Genomic DNA, 27589 nt, shown 5'->3' with positions numbered 1-27589 from the left:
ATTCGGTTTTGCTAAGCTGCAAGGGAGGTGGACTGGGTCTACTCTACGAGCTAAGGGAAACGTGGACAACTCACGCCTCGAAGACAAAGAGTCTGCCCCTAACGCTAGTATTAAGTCAGGCGCGGGTTGGTAATAGCCGGCGCTGGCGCCGGACGTGTCTTCTGAATCTGCTTGGTCGGTATACTGACGGTGGATAACGGTCGTAAGAAGACCCGAAATTGCTAGCGTAGCTCGCCGGCAACGACCAGCCGTAGACGTACAAGATCAGCCGTGGAGGAGCAGAGGAATAGAGGAGGCAGATAGAGGAGGAGGATAGAGGAGGAAGACGAAGTAGACTTTAGCGTAAAGTGCTGCAGTTGTGACTACCGATTGTCGCTCACGTTCTTACAATCCATACTCCTGCGCACTATGCTGGTGCTCCTAAAATGCAGGCAATTCGATCAAAGGCTCTGCAGGAGGAGCTATCGCGGTCGAGGCATCGGTAGTAACGCGGCTTGAGGGCCTTGAATTGTCGCTAGCGACATGGACCGGTAAGGGGGAAAAAGGGACATAGGACGGAGTTTAATGGCGGTGCCTTAAGGCAACTTTGGCTGAAGCATAGACCGGCGAGTTGATCTTCTCGGCGCGGTCAGGAGCATCTCCGATCCGCACTTTTCCGCTTTGCTAATCTGAAGTCGACAAGCACTCCCTTTTGCTACAAGGGCGAGTAGAGGAAGTTCGTCGGCTTGATGTCGCGGACAGACCGCATCGCAGTAAACAAGCTGTGGAAGTAGAAGCGTATGTCGGACATGTCGGTCGCTCGTCGTAGTACTCTCGGGTTTCCTTGTACGGGAAGGATAGTAGAATGGCGATGATCTGGTCTGTGACGGAAAGGCTGTGATGCAGCGGGTAGGCCTCGAAGGTCGAATTCCATTAGCAAAGGTAACGGAGGTCCGCGACCGCGGGTGGTGTTCTCTTCGAGACTTGACTTGTTCGTTTGTTCCTGCGGAGTCTTCGTTGGACCTACCTCTCTTCTCCCTGAACAGGAGCAGTATGTCAACAACTATGACCGCAGCATTCCATTCTCGAGCAAGCAGTCTTCGTCGAGTTGTGCATGCATGAGGAAGACGCAGTCGCAGAGGATGCCAGTACCCCAGTATGCCAGTATGCGATGCTGTGTCGCTGGTGAGGATGAGCACGAGTATGTGGACCATGACGAGATTGTTAAGAGCGGAGAGGAGTCTTACCTTACTGCCATCTCGTCGCCGCCGTGTTGGACTAGCAGTGAAGAGATGCACACGAGAATGAAGAAGATCGAATTCGACCTCTGCTCTGAACGGGCGTCAACTAAAACGGGTAGGTACCAGGAATAGGCGTCAAAAGTTGACGCCCGTTTCTGTTTCTGCCTCAGGCATATGCAGTGTATCAAGCAACGTACAAGTCTTCTTCCTCGCAACTACAATTTGCTCCATCTTGATGCTTCGCCGCCGAACTAAATACTCTGAAGAGAACGTCCAACTCTTGCTGCTTCCTCTCCCTTGCTCTCCCTCGCCTGCTTGTTGCCGGCGCGCATCGTTATGTTGCGCGCAGCCAGACGATTCACACGCACCAGTCATCAATGCCTTGGGCCAACCATCGAGACGAGCACTGCACAAGAGAAGGCGGATGGCGCTCATGTCATTCGGCCTTGTATTGGCTCGCAGGAGTGTCAACCCCGGAATGGAATAATCGAGACAGTGCGAGGAGTCGCAGTCGACCGTTGGCGGGACCGGAAAGAAACATGACAGACAGCCGCGCAGGCTGCGTAATGACAAGTCGAATCCTTAGTTAACAGCGCAAAGAATGCGCTCATCTTTTGTCTGCTTAGGTGCCTGATCGATAGGAACGGTCGTCAACTTTTGACGACCGTTTTGGTCTCTGCCTCAGGCACTTCTCAGAATTCGACCGAATTCCGCCCTGCAGCCGTAGGTTGTGGTTGTCAAGAGTCCTGCGAACCGGAAGAACTTTTCAGTGGATCGAAGTGCTATGCACATTGCTTCGATGCCATACAGGTAGTAGTATGGCTTGTTGGAAAGCGACCAGGTTTAGCAAGCTGTTGCTTCCATAGAAAAAGAACCGCCAGGAGATGAGGAACCGCAGTCCTGATACAATGACATCGCAGAAAGAAAGAGCGGAAGGATGTCAACGTTCCCGAAGTCTTGACTCGGTACAAGCTCAGATCGCCTTCTTTATCGTTATATTCGTCGCCCTCAGCGAGAGCAGATGCCGACCTCTCTCTGACCGCTTTCGGGTTGGGTCGGGTAAAAATGTCCTTGGTGGCTCTCTTGGGTGATTATTCAGCGGGGATGTCGCGATCAGAGAAAGAGGCGGCGGAGAAAAGTATCCTTTGAGGATCTTTGGCCGGCGTGAGGGAGCGAAAGGTGTCTGCTCTGGGAGGTAAAGGACGTGAAGTCGGGCTTCGCTCCTGCAGGATCGGCACTCGGGTCTGAAAGGGGAGGGCGACGAAGGGAAGACGGTCTGAGCGTATAATTGGCGACTGACTGATGAAGATGGAAAGGAGTGTGTTTGATGGAAGGTGATCTCGTGTTGACACTGGAGGAAACATGAGATGACGAATTTTCGCGCTAGTTTGAGAGCACTGACCATTGGATGATATTTCGTGTCGTAGCTGACATCGGATCGACCGTGTCTGCTCGCGCGTGTGGCATGTCGCTGGCATCACGGCAGGAGGCTGCATGTTCTTGTGCGGGTTGAGACCGCGAAGTGGTCCACGAAGTCGGGGTTCTCCTTTATTAGATGAGACCTCGATGATGGTCTGCGATAGCTTCGGTGCGGTGGTGCAGGCCATTGTGATCGGTCAGACGGAAGTGACTGGGATGTGAAGTGAACGACAGAGTAAGTGGGTCTAGTGATGGCCGTTGGTCGGAGAGTCAGCGCGTAATGTCTGTCTGTCGATAGGTCGAAGAGTTGGTCTTGAACGATGTTGATGTCGCCGATGAGAAGTGACATGGTGTAGTGAGGCGGCAATCGCGTGAAGTGAGGTGAGGTGAGATCCGGATGCAGTTCTAGATGAACGTGTCTGCAATGCCCTTACTGCCGCCAGCCTTCTTCTTCGGAAAGCTACCTCGCCTCCTCCATTTTCCTTATCTTCCTGTAACACATCGGCCATTTCGGCGAAGCTGGTAGACAAGAGCAAGATTCGTGTCTTCACTGCTGGCGATGGGCACAAGTCCGGGATTGTAGTTGAGCATCTCCACGAGTCATGTTCTCCAGGGATCTAGAGCGCTGTTACTCGATCAAGCGGAGGTCAGCTATCGACATCGGCGTTGACGACGTGGCTGAGTGTGTGTGTGAGAGAGAGAGGGGGAGGGGAGCCGTCGCCAGTGACGTGCAACTGGCAGGTTGTCAAGAAGACAGTGGAAGTGGAGGCCTGGTCGAAAGCGGAGGAAAGCGAAAGACTCCGTCCATTATCTCCATGCATGCATTCGCGCACCACCTCCCATAATCCTACTATCTGATACATCTCCTCCCGTTGGCAACGTCCTTCCTCTCCAACTCATCGTCCGCCCTAATTCCCACCATCATTTCCTCGAGGATTCCCAATGACCTTGGCCCTGTCCTCCGCATCACTCGCCAAAGCGACCATGGCATCCGCCAGCGCGGCAACTTCTCCCCAGCGGTCCGTAGGAGCTGTATGCATTGCAGACCATCTCGCGTGGGCTGTATCGTAGTCTTGATTGCATGAACGCCGGCAGGTCCCTTTACAAGAAGCGCCGCACCATCTCTTTCGTTCTCCCTCGGCCAAGCCGGCCTCATTCAAGTCAGGATCTCGTCGGTGCGGCGGGACTTTTGGTAGTTTGGTTCGGCAGCGCTGCCAGATGGTGACATGTCGAAGAGGATGCGCCGGAGGAGGAGGAGGAGGAGGATGTCCGCCGTTATGTAGCCGGAGGAGGAGGAGGAGGATGTCCGTTGTTATGTAGCCGGAGGAGGAGGAGAAGGATGTCGCCGTTGTGTAGCCGGAGGAGGAGGAGGAGGATGTCCGCCGGTGTGTAATCGGAGGGTCGGAGAAGTGGGACAAAAGTGGATCGGCCAAATGATTTGACATTGTACAACGCGCTCGAACTAAGGCTCGGGCCGCGCCCGCTGCCCCCATTCGGGGCTTGGGAGCAGTCTTGTCTCGTCTCGTCTCGTCTCGTCTTGTGTGATGGTGTGTGTTGCATGATTCTTGTGACTGCTCCCAAGCCCCTCCACGTTGGCCAAGATGAAAGATGAGAACTACCTTGGTGTACATGGCTGGAGCAAGCGATTGCAGCGAGAATGCAGGCCTCGTCAGGCTAGCATTCACGCCGATCATCGTCCTCCTCGTCGTCCTTGCTGTCTCTTCCACCACGAGCCTCCCCCTCTCCCCCTCTTCTTCCAACACTTGCGCGCACAGTGTCCGAACCACGGATGTCTTGACGAGGGAGCTAGTCTCATTAATGAAATGGTGGCCGGAAGCACTGGCTACAAAAATGAATCATGAATCCCTCCTCTCAACTCCGCCTTCTGGCCGACATGGCCATGCGCCGACAGCCTTCCTTCTCTCAACCTCCGTCAGCCGGCATCAAAATTGTAACGACGTCCTCCTCCTCCTCCTCCTCCTCCTCCTCCTCCTCGCATCGCGCCATCGGAACGCCAGCCAGGGCACTTCTGCCCATCGGATCTGCTCAGTTGACCCATCACTCCTATGCAATTCCTGCGCCTTCGATTTCCTGCTCGCCTTCGATTTTCTTCTCGCCTCTTCTCAATCACGTCACCATTTGCTTTCCAGTCGCTGGCGCTGAGATTGTTGACGCTGGATCACTTGTAGATGATATGTATATTCTCCAGATCTCCCTTTTGTCGCTCCCAGGGCTTGACGGCTTCTCTGTGGTAGCTCTGCTCGAACCGGCAGAGTAGTAGATGGAGCGGATAGAACGGCCAGATGATGACGTGTATTGACGGTCTCGGCTTCGCTTTTCAGGTTTGAGCACACCGGGCATGAGCAGTTTCCTCCAAGTCGTTCCCTGGCTTTCTCGGTGGTGGCCGAACCGTACTGCGCAAAGCGTGCTTCTTTTGATACGCAGTCTTCGGCGTGGGCGAAGACCAACGAGAAATGACAAGGACAAGTCATTTTACGTCGTGTATTTTGTGGATCAACGGCAGCAGGAGTTTGATGCGGAGCTGGAGCTGGCCTAGAATGCGAGTCCTGACGGTATTGCTGGCTTGGAGTCTGCGGCACTGGCTCTTAGGAGTGGGATGGAGGTGATCGAGGTTAAGACGGAGTCCGCTGCTGCTGTTGCCTCTGCTGCGGTAGCTGGGATGGAGTAGTCATAGGTAAGACTACGCAAGGTTGCGAGGGAGGGTGAGACGACTCCTGCCATTGGGACTATAATGGAGAGCGATGTGCCGGGTGTCTTGGCACTTCAAGTCGTAGAAATTGCGGTTGTAAAGTCAAGGGTCGAAGCTAAGACTGTTGCTGGTAATGGCAGCCTTGAGATGGTCGGTGGCCAAGCATCTCATGAGCTCGACACGGGCCTTTGAAAGGGTCAAGATAGTGCACCTCGAGAGGTGTTGTTCGACGGTATTTGTACCGGTCGATATTGCTGTCTTTGCCGAAACCTTTGGCAAATATTGATGAGAGAATAGTTTCGAGGATTCCGTATGCCGGCCTCTTACTTCACGTATCGGACGATATGTATGTAAGGGCGCGGGTCTCCGTCGTCAGCACGAAGCCGTGGTTTTTGTAGAGCGTTTCGCAGGAGACAGGAGCGGCGCGGAACGTGGTACAATGTCGGATTTAAGTTGAGTTGAGCTGCGTTAAGCCGGCAATGGCGATATGACATCGTTGTCTTCGAGGGAGAGGTCCGGGGAAGGTGTTGCGGAGGATGCGTCAAGTGTTGGTGCTTTGTAAGTCGGAATGTCTCGATTTGCTTGTTGCTGGCGGCAGTTGCGATTCGCCGAATGACTGAGTACACTGTGGGATAGAACGAGAGTGGCAGCGGCCTTTTGCTCCCCGGTGAGCATGAGAAAACGAGGTTGACAGAGGACAAAAAGGAGAGAAGGAAAGTTTGATATAGGAAGGAGAACAAAGGAGAGTGTAGCGGAGGAAATGCTGGGGTTCTTGCGAGCAGGGGGAGTGTTAGTAGCAAAGGAAGTGTTGGTAGCAAGGGCAATGTCACGGTCTGCGTCAGGGGTAGGACTCGGCACGATAGCAGAAAAACTTCTGGTTGTGCAGATGGTTAATCTCCACTGTGAGTACAGCATTTTGTTTCTTCCGGCCAATCTGGAGACTGAGCCCGCCGCATTTGCCTACCGCATGGAAGAGAATGAGCCTTGGGAAGTATCGAATTATTACAGAGTCGAGCATGTTTAGCTTCGATTGAAGTGAGCCTCCGAGCAGAGAGATATGGGCACGAATTCAAGAGCCTGCTTCAGAACGATCCACATCTAGATGACCACAAGTTTCGACAAACTCACCTCGTTTTAGAATGCCACCACGGCGACTCGTGGTGCCCAGTCCGGTGCAAGAATTTGATGTTCGCTCAATTCTGTTTGTGCCGGTAGGGAAATACCGTGACTGAAATTGTTGCGACGAGAAGCTTTAGCCTTACGCTTGGCCTTCGATCTCATTTGCCTTCCTTCGCTACCTTTTTCTCTGCCTGCAGCGTTATCCTCTCGCTGCCCGAAGAACAGACATCTCCCTGTAGAACAGACATCTCCCTAGCCGCCGGCTTTTCCGCAGCTTTCGAGGGCTGCGATTTGTCTCCTTCTAATGTTCTCTGCTTTCGTAGGTGGACTCTCGGGGGAGGACCGGAATCAAGTGAAGCCTGTTTGTTGTTCCGACAATGCACCACGTCCGGGCTGGTTTACATCACTAACCACGACGTCCAACTAGTAGGCGATGAATTAGCATAAGCAAGGCGGCGGCGGAGGCGCTGGTGGATCCGATCCGGTCACGCAGCAAGAGAATAGTGTCTTGGAAGGTATGCTAGAGCGGTGGAGGTTGCCATGTTGGATGGCGAGTCGTTCTGCGCAGGCAAGGTAGTTGCGATTCCTCGGTGTCAGTAATGAGGCAGTGGAGGGCTGAGTGATGACGGGAAGATGTAGATTGAGTTGAGGGAGAAGATGACAGGAAGCCGGAGGAATGGCGATAACAAGATAACTAAGAAACGACCCTGATATATATCATGCCCTAATAAGAGGTGTTTTAGCTGTGACATGTGACTGACCTCCCACATGTTCGTTCTCCGGGAATGGCGACAATGACGGCGGTCCGGCTCGATAGTGATGGTTCTTGTAGTGGTCTGCCGGGCATTTGTTTCGTTCAATTGCGTGCGATTGGCCGCTGTCAGGTAGGCCGCTGAGCATCTTGGTGAAAGGACATGGCGAGATTTAAAAGGTCATCGATGTGTGGGAGGCTCAGGCTGAATCCGCCAGGGTTGTATTGCTCGATCGGAGCAATTCAAAAGCATTTATGAAACTGGGCATACCTATGACCACCACCGTCCTATCGCAGCAGCAGCAGCAGCACCATCGTCTCTTATATTATTATTATCATTGTCCATCGCATTCTATCATTTCCAACGAAGAACATAATCTCCTTTAGAAAGGATTTTCTAGAGTTTTCGACTAATACTAGTACGATTCTGCGCTAGTCCCAATTGGAGACATAATTATTTACTAACGCCGGTTCAAAAATCCACTAGTCGGAAAATAGCACTAACGCCTAACCCCTTCCAGAATTTACCTTTATCTTAATAGTAGAGATAAAAATACTTGCTTAGAAACCTATAAAAGCTTAGTATTTCGAACTTTAATAGTGTTTTACTCGGCGACGGCGCTAACTGCTGCTCTACAACTTTTTTACAGTAATTGTAACGATGTTATCTTTAATTAGGCTTTATTAAATTAAAAGTTTAAGGTTAATACCTCGAAAAGTACCTTTACTAACTACTAGATCTAATATTTTTAAGGCGAAGAGTCTAGCACAAGTAAAGACTACGCTAAGACTATAATAGTTAAGTATAGCAGAAATTATATATAAGACTATACCTAGAAGGTTAAAGGTCTGCTAATATCTATTATTCGTCTAGTAAAAAAGATTATTTAAATATTCTACTTCCTCTACCTCGATTTATATAGAGAGAACATCTAGATAGTGCCTTCCTAGACAAGCAACTTCCTAAAAGGGACTGTCTAGACACTCTAGTACCTTCCTAGAAGGAAATGCCTAGACGCGCTAGTCCGTATCCGGAAAGTCTAGACACTCTAGTCTAAATATAGGAAGATAGACCTTCTACCTTAAGGATTATACTTCTAGAACAATTAAAGTTATTAAGATAAGTATAATGTCTTAATATAATAGGCCTTTATATATATATTAAAATCTCTTAATATTATATATAGTAGAAGAAAAATAAGGGAGGCCTATAATACTATAGTATAATCTTAGAATAAAAGAGTATTTTTTTATTATCTACTTTAGAGTTTAAAATAATAGGCCTCCTTACTTATATATAGAATCCTTAGTATTTATTTAGCCTAAAACAAGTAAGAAGTCCCGTTATATAAATATACTAGCTTAAAATCTTTTAAAGTTATTAATATAATAACCTTATATTTAAGTTTTAGCTTAATAGGTTAATATAACGGGCCTAACTATCTAGAATTAGAATCCTTAGTATTTATATAGTATAAGAAAAATATAGAAGGCCCGTTATATTAAGATATTAGCTTAGAACTTATTAAAGTTATTAGCGTAATAACATAATATTTTAGTTTTAGCTTAACGGCTTTATATAACGGGCCTTTCTATATATATTTAGAATATTAAGTATCTATATAGTCTAAGAAAAATATAGAAGGCCCGTTATATTAATATACTAGCTTAAAACTTATTAAAGTTATTAGTATTATAACATAATATTTTAGTTTTAGCTTAATAGCTTTATACGACGGGCCTTACTCTATAAATTAAGAGTACATAGTATCTATATAGTCTAAGAAAAATAAGAGAGGCCTGTTATATTAAGGTACTAGCTTAAAACTTATTAAAGTTATTAGCGTAATAATATAATATTTTAGTTTTAGCTTAATAACTAAATACGACAGGCCTTGCTCTATATATTAAGCATCCTTAGTATTTATATAATATAGGAAAATTATAGAAGGCCCGTTATATTAACTCCTTACTTATATATAATTAAAGTTATTTACGTAATAATAAAGTATTTTAGTTTTAGCTTAACGAGTTAATACGACAGGCCTTACTCTATATATTTAAAATCCTTAGTATTTATATAGTCTAAGAAAATTATAGGAGGCCCGTTATATTAAGGTACTAGCTTAGAACTTATTAAAGTTATTAGCGTAAAAGTATAATATTTTAATTTTAGCTTAATAACTAAATACGACGGGCCTTGCTCTATAGAATAAGAATATTTAGTATCTATATAGTCTAAGAAAAATATAGAAGGCCTATTATATAAAGGTACTAGCTTAAAACCTATTAAAGTTATTAGCGTAATAATATAATATTTTAGTTTTAGCTTAATAGCTTTATATAACGGGCCTTACTTAATAGATTAAGAATCCTTAGTATTTATATAGTCTTAAGAAAATAAAAGAGGCCTGTTATATTAATATATTAGCTTAAAATTAATAAAAGTTATTTATATAATAAAGTAATATTTTAATTTTAGCTTAATAGCTTTATATAATAAGTCTTACTATATTAAATAAGTGTCTATAGTACTTAAATAGTATAAAAGAATTATAAGAGGCTTGTTATATAATAATATAATATTTTAGTTTTAGCTTAATAGCTTAATATAATAGGCCTTTTTACTTAGAATAAGAATCCTTAGTATTAATATAGTCTAAAAAAAATAAAAGAGGCTTGTTATATTAAACTACTATTCTAAAATAATTAAATTTATTAATATAAAAGTATATTATTTTAAGTATAGTCTAAGAAAAATATAGAAGGCCCGTTATATTAAAGTACTAGCTTAAAATTAATAAAAGCTATTTACGTAATAAAGTAATATTTTAGTTTTAACTTTATAGCTTAATATAACAGGCCTTCCTATCTAGAATAAGTATCCCTAGTATTTATATAGTATAAGAAAATTATAAGAGGCTTGTTATATTAAAGTACTAGCTTAAAATTAATTTAAGTTATTTATATAAAAGAACAACATTTTTTTTTAGCTTAATAACTTAATATAATAGGCCTTACTCTATAGATTTAGAATATTTAGTATTTATATAGTATAAGAAAATTATAGGAGGCCCGTTATATTAAGATACTAACTTAAAACTTATTAAAGTTATCTATATAAAGGGGTTATTTTTTTAGCTTAATAACTTAATATAGCAGCCCTTACTTTATATATTAAGAATATACAGTCTTTATATAATATAAGAAAATTATAGAAGGCTCGTTATATTAAGTTGCGGGTGTGACAGCGGCGAGAGAGGATAGGAGTCGTGTTTAAGAGGTGGCCATAAGACTAGCTATAAGAAAAGGGTACCGAGGGGGAAGCGTTCGGATTTTCGGGAAAGAGCACTGGAGGCAAAGGTCTATGCGTCAAATGAGAAAGGGCTTGAGAGTTTAATGTCGGTCTGTATGCCCTTCAAAGCTAGCGCGGCGCATGCTTCGAGGACTTCTGCGGATTTATGCTAGCGTACAAGTAGAGATGGCCAGACTTGTGGAGACGGGTGGACGATAGATTAACAAAAATGTCAATTAAGTAGATATGAAAGTGTCTTCAGGATCCGCAGCAGGTAAGGTATGCCTCAAGGGTCAAAGTAGTAAAAGTAGGAGGAGCGTGTAATAAATGAACTTAGCCCCTTAGGGAGATCAGATAGATTAAGTTGTAGTTGGAGTTGCAGTTAATGTCCTTATTCTTACTACTTAAAACGGTAGACTCGTCCAGCTAAGAACAAGCTCCCTCCTTCCCGATCTCTAGCAAGCGAATGCCTTTGCCTCTGCGTACGACGTACATTCTCTCCGCTTCCTCTCGCGTGTCGCCTTTAGCACGTATTGCACGTCCCAAGGCCTAGACTCCACCGTCTTTCCACCGCGGAACCAGTACTTCGTCTCCACTATTACAACCGCGGGATCCGAGTAGCACGCGCAGTGCGTGCAGCCCCGTGACGCTTCTGTACAGCTTGGCCCCGAACAGCACGGACAAGTTCGGGTCGTCCGGATTCGACGCCGCTCTACTGAACAGAGCTCAAGCGTTCAACTGCACTTGCTTGGACTTCGTTAAGTCATTGGTGGCAACAGGAAATCAGAAATCAGGGAAGTAATTCGCGACCCGGCAAAGCGTGTTAAGTATGCTTGTCAGAAAGACGGAGGTCTGAAGTTGATTGGACATTTGAATCTCTCTTCTCTAGGTCTAAGACCTGTTAAGTAAGGAGCTCCGACCGCATTAAACTTGTCGGCTCTTAAGTCGGCTAGGTTTTCTGCGAAATCTTCAGCGTTGCACTGTCCAGGATATCGAGTGAAAAAGGAGTTGAGGAATTTGGGCTTCTCATCCGGCTCGCCTGACGGTATTTTGCTCCATAGCGGTCTCATGCTGCGCAACTGTTAAAGTTCCTAAAGCAGCATCGGCCCGTTGCGAGAGCGGGTCCGGAGGCTAGCGTAAAGCCTTGTCGATAGATATAGATATCTCCTCAGCTTCTCCTGCGTCTCGCTTTTCCTTCTTGACGCCGGATGTCTCTGAGCTCGACGCGAGTCTTGGATCTGGCTCATACTGTACGGGTGTCGCCTCGCTGACGGCGGTAGACGTAGAAGGCGTTTGGTCGTCCAAAGACTGAAGTTGCGGCGGGCGGTTGAGGCCCGATAGGTGTAGCTTGGACAGCGGTGGTTCTGAAGTCCGGGACAGCCACAATGTCGCCGTTGCAATCCAAGCATAGTCTCTTCATGCGGATGAATTCCGGAGAAGCGAAAGCTCGCAGCGCCACTGATCAGGGTGAGGTGTGAAAGGTGTATTCGTGATCACGTACTGGATGTTGCCGCTCTACATTGCAATCGTGCTTATGACATTCTGTAAGTCTGCGAGAACAGCTGGAAAGATCTGCCGTTGTTGTTCTGCTACAACGTGACCTGGGATGCTTGGACGCTAGGGTGACGCACTGTCGCCTAGAGAGTCAATGTGGGAAAAGTCGCCGGGCCATCGGTTATAAGCAGACGCAGGTCACGCAGGTAGGTTGAGATCAAGGCCTGCGTGTTTTCGCTGGAAGTGAAAGCATCAGTAGATGCGAACAACTTCGAGTTTTCCTTTGCCTTCGCTTAAGAGGTAGCGGAGGAGGGAGAGGGCAAGGCACAGGTCGCCGTGTTGCGGTTGGCAAGGAGCTGGGATGTGTTGAAGTCGACAGTCTTAAACTCCTCGCGAAGCATCCTGACCGGGAGGACCCCAAGCAGCGAGTCGTGAAAGTTGTAGCGGGAGTGGTGTTTTTAACTACTAATAGATCCAGATGGCGTGGCAAGTCGCATTTGATATTTCTCCCCGGTGACTGTCCAGATGGCGTGAGGCTCGTTGAATGTCATGTATGCGCTGTGTCCAAGCATTAAAGTTTCGTAGAGTTCCAGTCGTTCTCTTTTAGGAACTCGAGCCCCAGTAGGTAATGGCGAAGGAGGTAGACGTTGCATGCTGGGTGAAATTGTTCGAGCAGGTCAGTTGATTGACGGACTGTAACGAAGGCTCGTGTGCGGATAACTATGTCCTTGCGTTTCTTGTCGTCTCCCTTGGCACAGTTCTACATTGCCGAAATCGTTTACTAAGGGGCGGAGTGGAGGATGAATGCGCCTTGGCCATACTTGTATTGGACGGACCTGGTGCTAAGGCCATCGAGACCTGCTGCGCGAGGAGAGCGTGCTTGAGGCGGTGGTTCGACGGTGCCGCTGTCCACAGATAGATATAGTGAACTCGCGCTCGCGCAAGGTTACTGTGTCTACCTGCTTCGCCGGGGCTGTCCTGGCGTCGGCGAGCACGTTGCTACCGGTATTTCCGGCGAACTTGCGACTGTCGATGTGCTTGAAGTTTTTGAGCTCCAAGCGCGGAAAATCATCTCGCCGAGTTCTGGGACGAGGGAAATGTGGTCCCTCCGCCATCTGAACTCTCTCCTCTTCAGGGCCAGGTTCTTTGATGCCGCGGCGGCGCGCTTGTCATCAAGACCGTGATGGTCCTCCGTCGTTGCCGTCCGATTCGGTTAGCTACGACTGCTTAAGCACTTGCCGCTGCACGTAGCTTTCCTTTTAACGCTATCTTAATAAGACGGTGTGGTTGTTAGCTCAGGAAGTTCGAGTGTAGCCTAGTAGTCGATGTTCGAAGTAGTAAGAAATTCCGAAGTAACGTACTAAGTGTGTGTATAAGGCTAATAAAGTAAAGACTGCGAGGTTACTAAAGGTGGAAACTCTGTGCCCGCTGAAATATTAGTAAGCTTAATTAGCGCTGTGCTAAAATAATGCTGTTTGCTCTGCGTCTACGAACGACGTAGGGAAGTTTTCGCGATTTTGAATCGTCTAGGCAGGGAGTATGCGGCCCTGCGAGGTCCATGTGAGGCGGAAATTTCTCCTTTGGGTGTATCCCGCGGACTGGAGGTTAGCAACATTGTAGTAATCCACTTGCTGTCGCATCTTACTCCGAATTAGAGGAGTGGTAGACGTAGGCCGTGGACTCTCGATAGCGGCTGGCCAGCTCCCTTTGCGGGTAGTTCTCTCGGCGATCGCTGGCGTAGATGCAGATTGTGTTGCCTAAACGGTCATAAGATTTGGAGTAGCTGGTCTGCTACTATTTGGCTTAGCTGCCGTAGACGCGGGATTGCGACTGCAGTGGTAGAAAGCTTCGTAGATGTAGGTTTCCCGTCGCAATCAATGTCGGTGAGCTTCGGAGGCGTTAGTTCGCCCGGTGCTGCCCACTTTGCCCTCGTGAAGTTCGTTAAAGACCTTGGCAACTGCTGAAAAATCCTGACCTGCTGAAGGGTATACTTATAAGCACTGTGTCGTCTCCTGCCAGCTTAGTTTTCTTGGGCGGTAAGGTGTCGCTGTAGTAGTAAAACCACCATCGTACCGCATCTGTAAAGAGCTCTAGATTTTTTTTAATTACCTTTAGTAAGGTTTCAGCGTCCGCTCCGTCTTAGTATATCGTGACTCCATTGGCAACTAAGTTAATGACGGGTTTTCAGACAGATCGGGCTTGACTTCAGGCTCCTCTGGTAGTGAAGTGTCGGCATCTGTCGGCGTCGTTGTGTTGAGGTGCATCCGCGAGGATGTTATCGGGTTGCTGAAGCATGGCGTCTTTTTCTGAAGCGTGATGACACCGATCTATGTCCACTTCGTGAACTTTGCCTTAGTGCTGACCTCGGAAGTCCGGGATGAGCGCTGGCTTTGGTTCTGGACTCGCATTGCGACAGTATTTGCATCTGTGAGATTATCGAAAAAGCGGAGGCCATGTTTAGCGTTAGGCTCGTCGGGGAAGAATTGGTAGTCTCGATTGTGGTGCAGTAAATGATTGATGGGAATGCGAATGTTTATGATGCTGCGTGCCGGGACGAGGCATAGAGGAGTCGATGTAGTCGTGTATCCAAGGACAGCGGAGGATACAGTGATGGTGCCGTGCGGTAGCCGCAAGCCTTGCGCGGGTTGGCCTGCGCTTCTATCAGAGAGCAACGGAAATGACCGGCTACCGGTGGCCCTCGCTGGCCGAGAGGGCTAATTCTATTGCCTTGTTCGACTAAGGGCGAAATGCTGCTAGACATGCGGGTTTCGTCGAGCTTGCGGAGGGCCAGGTCTATAACCGTAGTCGACAAACGGCGGGTGACTATGCTGGGCTTGCATGCTGGCTTGAGCTCGGAGTTGGCCAGCTGTACGGAGCTGATCGGCTGGTGTATGGCGAGCTCATGCAGTCTGGTTGCGTTGCTCAAGGCGAGCAAGTGCTGCGTCGAGCTGCTGGTCGATATCGTGCTCTTTTGGTGAAGCCGCTTGAGCATCTGGGTGTGTCCAAGGTCCATATGGCGGTTCTTAGTTGTTCTGTGCGGCCGGTCCTCGAGCTACTCGATCTTAGAGCTGTACTAAGCATTGTTGTATCGCTGTAAAGTGCTCTCTGGATCATCGACGTGGAGTTACTGTACGGAAATCGCTGGTCTGGCGCCGGGTGCGTGTCGCAGCGGCGTTGGCTGTGCGGTTTGAAGGGGAAGCGGTGCCGTTGAATGGGCAGACTGAGGAACCGGAGGCACCGTCGGGAGTGCGTGTTGCTGAGTGGGTGGTACCGCGGGAGTAATTGACAGCTGGGAAATGGACAGTACTGTGCTGCCAAAGTGATGTTACGTCTGGCATTGAGGCAGGCCGAACCACGCACGTCGGCGACACGGAGATTACCAACATAAGCAGCAGCAGCAGCACTCGTCGCAGCGCACGCAATTTGCGGAACAAAACTAATACATACTATTCCGAGACCCTCCGCCGTCGCCGACACCATCGTCTTCGATACAGACACCGACGCCAATCATAGAGTCGTCTAGGAAGTGACCTCACCCGATCGCCAGACAAGCCGTTCGCGAAGGAGCGAGCTGTGAAGCGTACGCCCGCGAAGAGGACTAGCAAGAAGAGCAAGGAGCGGGCACGGAGAGCGAACACAAGGATGACGACAGTGAGGATGACGCTGCTGCGGAAGAAGAAGGTGGCGAGGGCGAGAGTGTCGGTGATGCGATCTATATCGGTTGTGGAGCTCTTTGAGGACGCAGACGTTAGCGGTTCAAACGAAAGGATGCTCTTGGTTCCAAAGCCCTCGCACCCAGGCATTGCAGCTCCAGAGCCGCCTGTTTATGCACCCTCACCTCACGGGCATCAAATGGGTCCATATTGACGGCGACGAGATCGGTCGAAAGACGATTAGAGTGTGCAGTTCAATATGTCTTCAAGCATACACGCCACCTCAGCGAATCTCCCAGCAAGAATGTAACTTCTACCCGACTCGTTGACTATCTCTGCATTGCTTCCGCTTCATCGATTTACCTCCTGATATTGCCTTAATTCTTCGCAGGACATTACCTTGTCTTGCTCGAGGTCTACACATCTTGCATACTAAAGAAAGTCACGCCTGCCAACCCGACTCTTCCTCATCTCCTCCTGTTCATTAACATTGCATCCCCTCCAAGACGGCATGGACTCGTGCGACGTAGCCCTTAACCAATCCAATTAGAAGTCTTAGCAGGCCATCTCACACTTCACAATCGAGGCGGTGTCGAGGTCCATCCTCTGCTGGTAAACGACAAGCAGCGAAATCCGTCTCCTCGCAGGAGCTACAGTAGCTGGTCGTTCCACGTTTCGCCTCGCAGACTTACAAGTTCTCGTAAGAAGCAACGACCTCCTACATCGGACGCGGTGGTGGTTTCGAGAGCGAAGACTTCCCTGAACAAGTCATCAAGGTTGCGGTGGAGGATTGAATTGAGATTGGATGCAGCGGAATGATGCTACACAGCGCCGGTGTTAGGTGGCTGCGGGTGGTGACGGTGGTGGTAATGGACGCTAACGGTGGTGATGGAGTGTTGTCTTCTGCAGCATGTGGTATCCTCCTCCTCCGCCACTACCGCCAGGACTCTGCTCGTCCTTCTGCTTGGCCGTTCTGCTTCATTTTGGCGGTGCATTTGGCCGGAGTGCCGGAGGTGCGACCTCGTGAAGGATACTGGCGTAAGCAACATCTCGTAGTGACCTGTTCCCAGCGACGAGTCGTGCTTTCCGGGTCTTGTTCTTTGGAATAGTGCGTGAGCAGCTCTTTTAGGTGTTCGTTCCTTGGCCAGACAATCAGCGCCTGTCTTGGTCGTTGGACAAGAGGTCCGACGACGGCTTTGACGGTTAGTGAAGAGTAGATCGTGATCACGGGTCGTGCGTTGCCGTCGTGCGAGCTCTTATCGGAGGAGGTCAAATCAGCGCCGTAATGCTCCGCTGGTAGCGCATCGCATGCCCGGCATGCAACTCTTGCGGCTGACACACCTCACTACCACTCTCACATCGCGCACTTCTGTTTGCGATGGAGTTGCGTCGCCAAGTGTAAGCCCTTTGCGGTCCTGCTTTAGGTTCACTCCTAAATCCTCCTCTCCAGACGCAGAGCTTCCGCTGCTCTCGTCTCCGTCCCGCTCGCTGCTGCCCGGGTTAGAACTATTCTCGTCATGTTCTCCACCGACAATCTCGTAATCCTCCTCGTCACCAGTGCTTCCATCCTCCTCGATCTCCTCTTGCTTGCTGCTGCCGCCATCCTCATCCTCCTCCACCTTGAAATCGTGCCTCTCGCTGCCCTTCGTGCACTGTTACACAGCCTTCTCCTTCACTACCTCCAATCTCAATTCGACGAGCTGCGGTGCTACTGACTGCCTTCACACTGTTCAGAAACGGCATGCCGAAGGTAAGCCCTACCCGCTTTATTCGGTGGTTGTCAGTGCTCGACAAAAGCCCACACCACGCGGATCACGCCCTCGGTCATAATGTAAATGACTGCGATCGTTCAGAGACCGATGATCGAGCCGTCTGCAACGGTTGTCGGAATGTCCGCCAGCTCAACGCTCTTGCAGGTGATGGAGTTCAAATCTAGGGCCCCAGGGATCAGACGTCAATCTAGTGTATCCAACCAAACCTGATGAAGCACTTGTGCAATACAAGAATCTTATTGGAATCGTACCTACACCTTGGTCGCAATGCTGAAAGCTCTAGATGAGTCGTCTTCTGTCTTGAACGTATTGATGTGTGCCAGAACCTCTCCGCGTATCTCCTGCCTGAGCTTCCGCCTCGCCGATTTCTGCTCGTTCGCTTCCTGAGCTCGACGGGCAGCTTTTATCCTCTGCTCGCACGATGCCGCCGTTCTGCAATCATGCCTCTTGCGCCATGCCACCGTTTCGTGCCCATGCCTCTTGCGCCATGCCACCGTTTCGTGCCCATGCCTCTTGCGCTGCTCTGTTCCCCGTACAGCCAAACTTTCCTCCTGCCGCTTCGGGCCCAGCTTCTTCTGCTTCTTCGACGGACCGACCGACGACTCGAGGTGCTTGCGCTGCTCAATCTCCCGTAGCAGTTCTCTTACATTTCGCTGCCTGAAACGAACTCGAGGCTTGCGGTAGTCGTGAGTACACGTTCCATCGATGCTCGGCTGGCGGGATCTCGTAAGGATCGAAGAGGATCGAAGAGGATTGAAATCGAAGAGGACAGCTCCCACAACTCCGTGGACTCGGTAAAACATAAAGCGATCTGGCCATGTGCAGGCTGGACTAGTTGGAACAGGCGGCTATCATGTCTCGCCGGTGGAATGAAGGGACATACTTTGTGATCTGTAAAGATTCGGGCGGGCGACCGAACGAAATCAATTCTCAACTCCTGACGTCAGGAATGAGACCTCGCTACCGATGGATATCCTGTCGCGAACGCCTTCGTTGCCCTCACCCACGCAACGTCCTTTGAGCGACACCTCCTACCCTTACCTCCACCTTCACGAGCACCGCGGCGACATGGTCCAGCGCATTGACAGCCACGACGACCCGCGACTTGCGATGAGCGACCCGCGATGCGATGAGCGACTTGCGACTCGCTACGCGCGACGAACGAGAGCTTCGAAGGAGAGCTTCCGGTCTCGCATCGTTCGCGGCGCGCAAAGTTCCTTAACCAAACAGCAAGACCCCGAGTGACCGGCCGATTGCAGACGGTCTTTGTAGATGGCGACGGAGCAGCAGCGCGGAGAAGAAGCGCAAGAGCACGGCGACCTCCGATAGCTCACGTCGAGGCGAAGATACTCGGGAGCTCATACCAGGAACACTTCACCAGAGCCGCCAGGACCAGGGCCGGCGACACACAACCTCCACGAACACCTCTGCCCGTGCTACGAAAGCCCTGACCATCTGCACCTGCGATTGCATCCTCGACTCGACGACCATCGGCACAACTCCTCCAGCGTTTTGGGAGTCCGCACGACTACCGAGTACGGCAGGGCAATGGATACATTGAGGGCGATGGAGACTTTGCAAGAGGTGTGCTTGCAAAAGGTGGGAGGACAAGAGATGTGCCTGCAAGAGGTGTGAGGGCAAGAGGTGTGAGGGCAAGAGGTGTCACTGCAAGATGTGTAAGGGATGAATCGGAAGAGGGCATACTTCGGCGGAGAAATATGTTGGCGGCGAGCATACGACAACGGCCATGACGGGAAGACGAGAGTGGCGCGAGGCGAGTCCGACCAGTGGGCAGGATTATGCTCACCAGCTTCAATGCCGCCTCTGACAAGCTCCGGCAGAGCAGTCTCGGTACTGTGTTGCGCGCCATCATGTCCACCCGGTCTGGTCTGAATCGACGTCTGTCGCAAGCATAGCTTCACCGGCCTCAATGCGCTTTCGGGAATGCTCACCTTCATTAATGCAATGCCGAAGCTGCTAAGGACTGCGCGATCGAGGTCCCTGATCCCGAGCACTTCACCACTCGTCACGAGCAGCAATTCCTGCCTGACAACAGTGACGAGGTGGACCAGTGCTTCCGAAAGTACGAGAAGCAATCGGAACACTCCCTGAAAGTGCCTCTTTGGCCAGCTGCGAGTACCGAGAACAAAGTCATGGAGCGCGGCAGCAAGTTCATGTCGCATGACCATGCGAATCTTGACCCGCTGCGTCATTTGGTAATTGCGAGACGGAACTGTTCGTTGCTTTTGAAGGAGCTCATGTACAGCGGCGCAGATGCGGTGTCCTTCGACAGCCCTCACAGCAGCACGCTGAACGTCTCCTTCGAAGCTGCTCGTCAAAGAACCACGCCGCGGGCCTTGAATCAGCATGCATGGGACCGAAGCTGTGCGTTCTTCCGCTGTCATGTCCTCACCACCACGCTGACTTTCTCCTCGCAGTATGCCGGACAGGGTGGCGGGACGAGACGGAACAACGGACAACGAGACTGCTCGAGGTAGTTGAAGCATGTATATGCAGGCAGTGTTCATTTTGTCAAGTGTCCGCTTCCACCGTCATATAGCTACCCGCGCTAGCCACGGCAGTTCACTACTATCTCGAGCTGTATGAAATTTCTGTCACATTTCACGATCTCGAAACAGTCCTGGATCAGTCCGGAATGAAGGTACGTGCACTCCAGGTGGAAACGTTTGGAGAGGACCCAGACGTTAGATCGATAAATACCTGCCAGCGGTACCGCCTGGTCCAGCTGAGCGAGAGTCATGTACGATCGGCCTACTGTGCGAGACGTGCTCCAGCGCATCAATCATATCATCGATCAGGACGATGGGCGTGACGACGATGCAGCTGTCCTCGTTGCCGCTCCCTAGCATCGGAGTCTGATTTCGGTAGTACGTGTCGATGGATGCAAGGAATAGTAGAAGCTGACTACTCTGCAGGATGTTGGATCCCGAAAGAAATCAGACCCAGTGATGCTTAGCGTGGACGGAAACGCTGCTCATGACCAACCCGATCGGATGCGGCGACCAGGAGACGGTACTTAATTGTCTCGGAGACTATGGCGTTCGTTGGCATCGTGGCTTCGACTTATTGATGACACTGTGGAGGTATACCTGAGGCAGGCCTGTGCGCTAGCAACAAGTCGGTTCAGCAACAGGTAGGATGAAACCTCCTGCTGACCAGTCATCAGACTTCCGGAGCTCGCGAGCTGTTGTCAAGTGTACTGCCGTTGATGCTGGGGTGCTCAATTGTCAAGATCGTGCGCCATTGCGAGAACTGCGGCAAGATATCGCGGGTCCGCTGACCATTGCCCGCACGCAGAGGACAATCGACGGCTTCAAATCTGGAAGCAAAAGACAGCTGCATGGGGAATTCAAGGGCGAGCTTGCAGACGTACTTGCCACAGTCAAACACTCATTCATGGGCGTTGTCAGTCATGTCCCTTCAAACTACCACCAGCTACATTGGGGTTCAGCACCTACGCTCCATCACCCGCCGCCACAGGACTGTCCGACAGCGCCCAGTCAACGACCAGTCTTCCCTGCATACTTCTTCCATCTCGCCCTGATCGCTATTTGAAACGAGCGGTCGCCGTTCGTGAGGCCCGCACGAAGAAGATTCGCCTTGGCCAGTCTTCAACCTACGACGCTCCAGTGGCCATTGTCGAGAAGCGCAGTGAGGCGTCAACAGATCACCCGGGTGCCGTTTGCATGCATGCTGGCTGCCGTTGAGGACCATGTACTTGGCGTCCAGCGAACGTAAGATGGAACAGCATCACGACCATTGATCCTGGCTGCGCCGACACTGCGCGGCATCATGCCCTCTGAGGCCTACTTCTGGAAGGTCGATGTGCCAATGCAGTGAGCCAGCAGTGACGGACCAATATGGCGGCTACGAGAAGGGAGTGTCACTACAGGTAGAGATGACTGTGATTGCGCCAGACGAGATCACGGCTCAGCGCAAGTTCGGGTTCTTCCTCCACTTGCCTCCTCGACAAGCATGGCCGACGAAGCTAGACGTCAACCGTCTGCCAGCTGAACGGTTGCCTGAAGGTTGGGCCGCGCTCAAACAGCTCCCTCTTTCTCCGAGTCGATGGCCCACAACCCTCGCAACGCCATGATCGCGATCAAAGGTCGAGAATCGCTCTGCCCTCCAACTCGCGAAGGACGAACCTTTCCCTGCATGCTCGGTGATCGATGCCACAACGAGCTCCTACGTCGATGGCCTGGCGATATCTCAGATATCCTCCCCGTCGTGACCATCCCAACCCTACCGCGCTGGGGACCGACTCCTCCACTGCAGAGGAGGCTCTCTCCGCCGCATATGAGCAGTAAAGAGAGACAAAGCCGACGATTCCAAGATCAACCATTGAGCCGGATGGAGACTTCCTACACGCAACCTGCACTGCGTGCACAGATCATGCATGTTGGGCTGCAAGGTTTGTCCATGATTGTTGCGGCATGCCTTCTGCTTGCGCCCTTGTGATAGCGAAGAGAACTTTGCCATACGGCCCATACCACCAGGTCAGGGCGAGTTGTCAATCGAGTCTTCTCCGTTCCCATGCCTTCTCCAACGAAGCGCCGCCACCGCCGACAAGTATGCCCACGTACTCCTGGCCATCTCGCCGATCGGTTTCTGCGCGCGTACATGTCGAGGATACGATCGCATCGACCATTATACTCCAGATGCTATGGAATCTCGTAGAGCATTCATCTCCTCCCTCTTCTGGCCCATTTCTCGATGCTTGTTCCGCCTTGCAGCCCTTTCGACGCCCTTCTCCAAGTCAATCGCCATGGCACATTCGAAGATCCACCTCAATCATCCTCTATGGCCACGCCGTGAAGTCCTCAAGAGCGAGATGTCCGCTAAACTTGATCAATATCCTGCAACGACTTTTTGAGCCGGGTGAGGTGTGACTGGAGCGCGATTCGGAGCTCGTCTGCTCCAGCGGAACTGCTCATTCACGAGCCTAAGAAGGCTCATGCGCCGTGCATACCGCATCTACCTATCCCTCTGCAAATATTGCGGCCAAGGCAAGAGCATCTGCAAATCCGAGGACTGACTCATTCAACGGAGCACGAAATCACATCACATCCTCCCTCGAGCTTGAAAGAGACGAAGCGTGGGCTGGATATACTGAAGAAGGAGATGCTTGCAGCGACATCTCCTCAAACTTGCATCGCAGAAGAAAACACATGGCAGTGCCACTTGCCCAGATCTGCATCGACGTTTACTGATACAACGACTCTGGGCTTGCGGGCCGTCGAAGAATAATCGGACTGCGACTTTGCCCAGCTCGGCTTCCTTGAAGACGCACAGCGTGCGATTGATCGATGGGAGCTGAAACGCAACGGCGATCCGGTTCTCTGAGGATACACCAGGGAGTAGAAGGACATCGCATGGCGGCGAGGAAGGCTTCGTCTGTGCTGGAGCGCAACAGAGAGTTACTAAACAAACATCATTGTATCTCGCTCTGCGACGAGCATGGTCGAAGCCTGAGCTCGTCCTTTGTTTTCGGGAAAAACGGAAAGCACTCGTTCGAATCAGTGCCTCAAGCTGAAACTCGTACGCCGGCCGAGTTTAGCGACAGCTCATTGATGATGGCAGCTCGCGAGATCTTTGCTCACAGTCTCCTGCCAGAAAAAGTCGTCCGTACAGTGCCATATTGAAGGCCCTGGGCAGCATGATCTGGAGGCACACTACAGAGTGCATATATCTATCATGGTCTTGGGACAGTGTGCAGATAAGCAAGATCCAATGGTCGGACTCTAGAAACTCGCCTGCATTCGGGTCTGGAATGTTCCGGACATCGTCGGCCATCACCGCTATCCCTGATGTCCATCGAGACACTTGCAGTTGCTCCAGGCGTGACCAGCGATAAATCCATCTCCTCGCCAAAGTTCCGTTGCCGCGCGGATGTCGGACCACATCTCTCCATCGACACAGCCGCATATAAACTCCCCGACCGCGACAGGAGGAGAATCGTTCGTGGCCCGAACGTGCAACTCAATGCTAAGAAGGAGCTTGCGGTCGTCGATCAATCTCGGCCACAGACAGAGGCGGCGGAGAGGATTCTGGGCACATTGCGAGGAGTCCGAGTGTCGAAACGTCGCTAGAAGTCTATTGTTGCTCGGAGGACCTTTCTCTTCGAAGTGTGTTACATCTCGTCGGCGAATACGCTGGCGAAAGTGCCGATGGCGGATTCGTGAGACGGCCTCGCCACACGAGTTCGGGCAATGGAGATTGGAGAGGCAGACGTCACAGCCCGGACCTCAATGCGAACAGGAACAGCCCGCATCAACGAGCAAAGTGAACTTGCGAATGCAGGTACCTGCTCCAGGTTTGCTATGCTCCCAACGATCGACGCCGTAAGTCTCCACCTTCCCAGTCTGCGACTTAGCGGGCCGGCTCTTGATGAATGATTTCGTCGACCAACAGCGCCGGTCCACGTCGCTTCAAGAATGTACTTGATATGGCTGGGCCAGACGCCAGCAGGTCGAGTTTGTACTACTCGTCCGTCAGACGGATTGTCCGGGACCATGAGTGGGGCGTCGGCTTTGGGTATCTACGGACGTTGAGATGCAAGCTGAGCGATCGACGGGGAGTCGGACGATTTCAGATGTCGTGTCGATGGATCAAAAGGGATCACAAGATGGGCCGCGAGAACTTGGATCTTGATCGAGACGGGAATGCGTTTTGGAGATGCACAGTCACCGAGTCAATATACGGAGTAGAATCTATTGACAATCTCAAAGTCCACGAGCTGCTCAAGTCGAGTTTGAACTCCGTCAGTATTGAGAATATGACGAGAGGGCAGACCATGCAAGTAGCCCATCACGGCAGGGTCTTACCTTTGTCAAGAGCTGCTCGATGCTAATCGACATCACCGTGGGTGTCTTTCACGTCTGCTCCACGCTTCTCCTCCGATGATTTCGTACGAGCTGTTCCTGATGACTGAGCCGCGTTACAATACTTCGCCCTCGCTGATTCAACTACCGTATTCTTCCTGCGAGGCACTAGTGCGGTTGGAGAGGTGTGCTGAGTGATTGCGATAGCTCTCTGTCACCGAGGACAAGAGCAGGTCGGAAAATGAAGAATGCTTTCCCGCAAGGGCAGGGCGCCGAGCGATGGTAGAGACGGGCGGGAGACGAAGACGGAGACGGAGAGACATACGTAGAGGAAAGAGAGGAGTGACATCCGAGACAGGGAGGGAGAGGATGGAATCGATACATGGTGTTATTTGTTCTTCTTTCCCATATCGACATACGCTACTGAGCATACACGTCGCAGAGGATTGACTCCTCCACGCTCACGATGCGGAATGCTCCCCGCGATTATATGTTCTCCTCAAGGTTGGTCGTCGACCTGACCTTCTTGCGCTTCTTGAAGTCCTGGTAGGGTCGTCTGGCTCAACGACCGGGGTGGCGACCTGAGGCGCTGCGTCCCCGAGAGGAAAGAGCCACGAGAAGTCGGTCAGCAGTCCTAGGGCTGTTGTCGTAGTATCGTGCGGGAGGTGTCTCCCACTCCACCTAGGCATGAAGCAATGCGCGCGAGGAGGTCTCAATACTCCATACTGCTGCTCACTTGCCTTGATGGTATTTGTCTGCGGTTCGTCGCATCCAGCGTATGTACCGCCATCTCTTTCCTTTTGGTGGCTTCGTCTGCTTCTGCGAGCGCCATGTTCCGTACTGTGGTTGATCGAGACGTGTTGTCCGGACGCGAGCGATCGAATGGAGTCTGATGACGCGAGAGATGATCGTGAGGATGGAATGGCAACGACGAGGTGAGTTACCGAATCGAATAGTTGGATGCCATCGCAGGTGCGAAGACAGTGTGCAGGCGTATACAGGTGTGCAGGCGTGCAGAAGATGTGCAAGGAAGTGTGCTCATTGGGATATATCCTCCGTGCCGGCGAAAGCTCATCTCAGCAAGCCCATCGTCGTTACTATCATCATCATCATTACCGAGTTCAAGTTCTCGGGCGACTGGTCATACTCCTTGAGCGACATATTCCTCTTTTCGGACATCGCCGTGCTTTGCATCTCCCACTCCATCTCGAACCCACACCCCGTCACGCGGGATCGCTCGTCTAACATCTTGAGCCTTACTCACCGCCGGACGCTTCATATTGCGAACCTTGTCGACCGTGATAAAGCTGCCACCAGCACTGCATACTGCCTGCTCTTGGTCCAGCTTTTTCTTCAGAGCGGCCGGTTTCGGCATCACATTCAACATGGTCTTGACGACCTGATTGACGCCACTAGGGATCGCTCGATGGTCCATGGCCGCGAGGGAAGGACTGTGGTCGACACCACCGCGCGTGCGTTCAATTTCGACGAGCGTTTTAGTGGTAAATGAGGGCGATGGACGCTCCAAAGTCTGATGAACCGTCACTCAGTCGCTGATCAACCATGCCCTCGCAGTCGCCGACAAACCATGCTCCGGAAGGTGCCAGTTCAACCGTTGTCCACCGCCAGCACTCGCCTCGCGCTTGAACGACGGCCCGCACCGGCATGGGCAGTTCACACGCCTCGTAAATGTCTCCGTGCGCTTCTGCGTAGTAAAAGCCGGCCTGATCGTCCTGGTCTTCAACCTCGCCGTCGAGTGGTGGATGGGTGGGACAGCGAGCTATCCTTCCTTCCGAGTCTGACTCGATGGCGAAGGGTTGGAGGAGGGTGGAGATGCGTTCGTTGTTTGATGGGATCCCGGACGAGGTCTAATAGCACTGCGGTCGGAGCAGGGGGAGATGAGATGCGAGTAGTATCTCTGGCGCGCTATGTTGAGGTCCCTCCTTGTCTGCGATGCTGACCGAGTGTAGGTTAGGCGAGAGTAGTGGACATTGTAGACCATGGCGCGTGTATCGTTGAAGTCTTTGTTCTGGTGAGCAAATGCAGAACTTCCTTCTAAAGACCTTACCGCTGACCATAACCTTCTCCTCATCTATACCTAGCTCCTCCTCCTCGTTAATAACCTCGTCATCGTCGACAGTCGTCCCCTCCATCCTCAACGTCGGCATAACCCAGCTCCACGGCTACGACTACCTCGCTCGACAGTCCCGACCCCATTCAACCCCTCGTATGCGACCATCGCGCCCGCCGACATATCCGACGGCGACCAACTGACTGACCGACGGAACGTTTCAAGAAAGACGTCCAAAACTCAAGTCACCTCACCGCGCAGCAAAGGAATCTCCGATCGAAGAGTAAGCGACAGGAATACAATTCATGGCCGTTCCCGGAGAGAAGGCCAGCATGGACGCCGGCTGACACTCATAGCCTCCGTGAGTTGGCAATCCTCTCGTAGCATCGTTGGCTGAATCCCACGTCGCGGTTGCGCAAGAGAGATGACGATTCGGAGCGAGAAACTCGTACCGGGTGGGACTTGGGACAGCTCTTGGTGATGAGCGGACGTTCGGACGTTGAGACAGCCTCATGCTCCGACGAAAAGAATCGTTGGATCCAATCTTCTCCGCGGAAGCTGCTGGAGTTGGTACTCGGGCACGATGTTCTGTGCTAGCCGCATGGGCAGGTTTGAGATGTGGTGTTTGACGACACAATGGAGCCATGGCCTCTCGCGGCAGGTACGCGAATGCAAAGCCCGACTGGATTTACGGCCGAGACATACGGATGTGGATACAGATGCTTTTAATCGGACCGGCGGGGAGGAATAGGAGGGCTAGAGAAGCCAGCTGCGATGACACCAACCACGTCTTAATAGATGACGGATGGGTCGGAAAGTCCTGACGCATGAGTCGCTTGGTTGACGATTTGGTGACAATACTGGTGGATCGCCGGTGTCGAGGGTCTGTTTCCTCTTTGCACTGTCTGAGCTGGGCCCGGCGAGATTATGGTTGGTGGGTTGGAAAGCAGTGAGTATGGGACACCCTGGCGACAATCAGCTGGCACAATCGGGGATGCCATGGAGTGTATTGCATTGCTCGAACCAGCGCTGCGATGGGCGGCCCAATCGAATCGCAATTTGGTCGCCGGCCTCCTCGGCTGCAATGTTCTCTTTCCGATTATTTGGCTCTTCGTCTTGGTCTCTCAACAACGTGGTCACAGCTTTGGATACCAGTACCGTTGACTCACGTTCGTTTCGGTGAGAGGTATGATTGAATGTCTCCTCTTGGGAGATTGACGACAGGCCTGGAAGGGGAACG

At 51.1% G+C, this 27589-nt stretch overlaps 2 protein-coding genes across 2 annotated transcripts; one reads left to right on the top strand and one right to left on the bottom strand.

Annotated features, from left to right (window-relative positions):
* Positions 1-14335: 14335 nt before the first annotated feature.
* Positions 14336-18236, bottom strand: MYCGRDRAFT_97935 (uncharacterized protein; the record flags this gene model as incomplete). Its single annotated transcript, XM_003846950.1, has 7 exons — positions 14336-14658; positions 14823-15060; positions 15545-15720; positions 16234-16270; positions 16354-16420; positions 17003-17299; positions 17689-18236. The coding sequence occupies 7 exons, from the start codon at positions 18234-18236 to the stop codon at positions 14336-14338; spliced, it is 1686 nt and encodes a 561-aa protein (XP_003846998.1).
* A 262-nt stretch (positions 18237-18498) lies between these two features.
* Positions 18499-19135, top strand: MYCGRDRAFT_106675 (uncharacterized protein; the record flags this gene model as incomplete). Its single annotated transcript, XM_003847013.1, has 1 exon — positions 18499-19135. The coding sequence occupies one exon, from the start codon at positions 18502-18504 to the stop codon at positions 18676-18678; it is 177 nt and encodes a 58-aa protein (XP_003847061.1).
* Positions 19136-27589: the final 8454 nt, after the last annotated feature.

This window comes from Zymoseptoria tritici, chromosome 19 (genome assembly GCF_000219625.1).
Source record: "Zymoseptoria tritici IPO323 chromosome 19, whole genome shotgun sequence".
In the NCBI taxonomy this organism is placed as follows: domain Eukaryota; kingdom Fungi; phylum Ascomycota; class Dothideomycetes; order Mycosphaerellales; family Mycosphaerellaceae; genus Zymoseptoria; species Zymoseptoria tritici.
The sequence above is the reverse complement of the archived record's forward strand: the minus strand, read 5'-3'. Positions and strand labels throughout refer to the sequence as shown.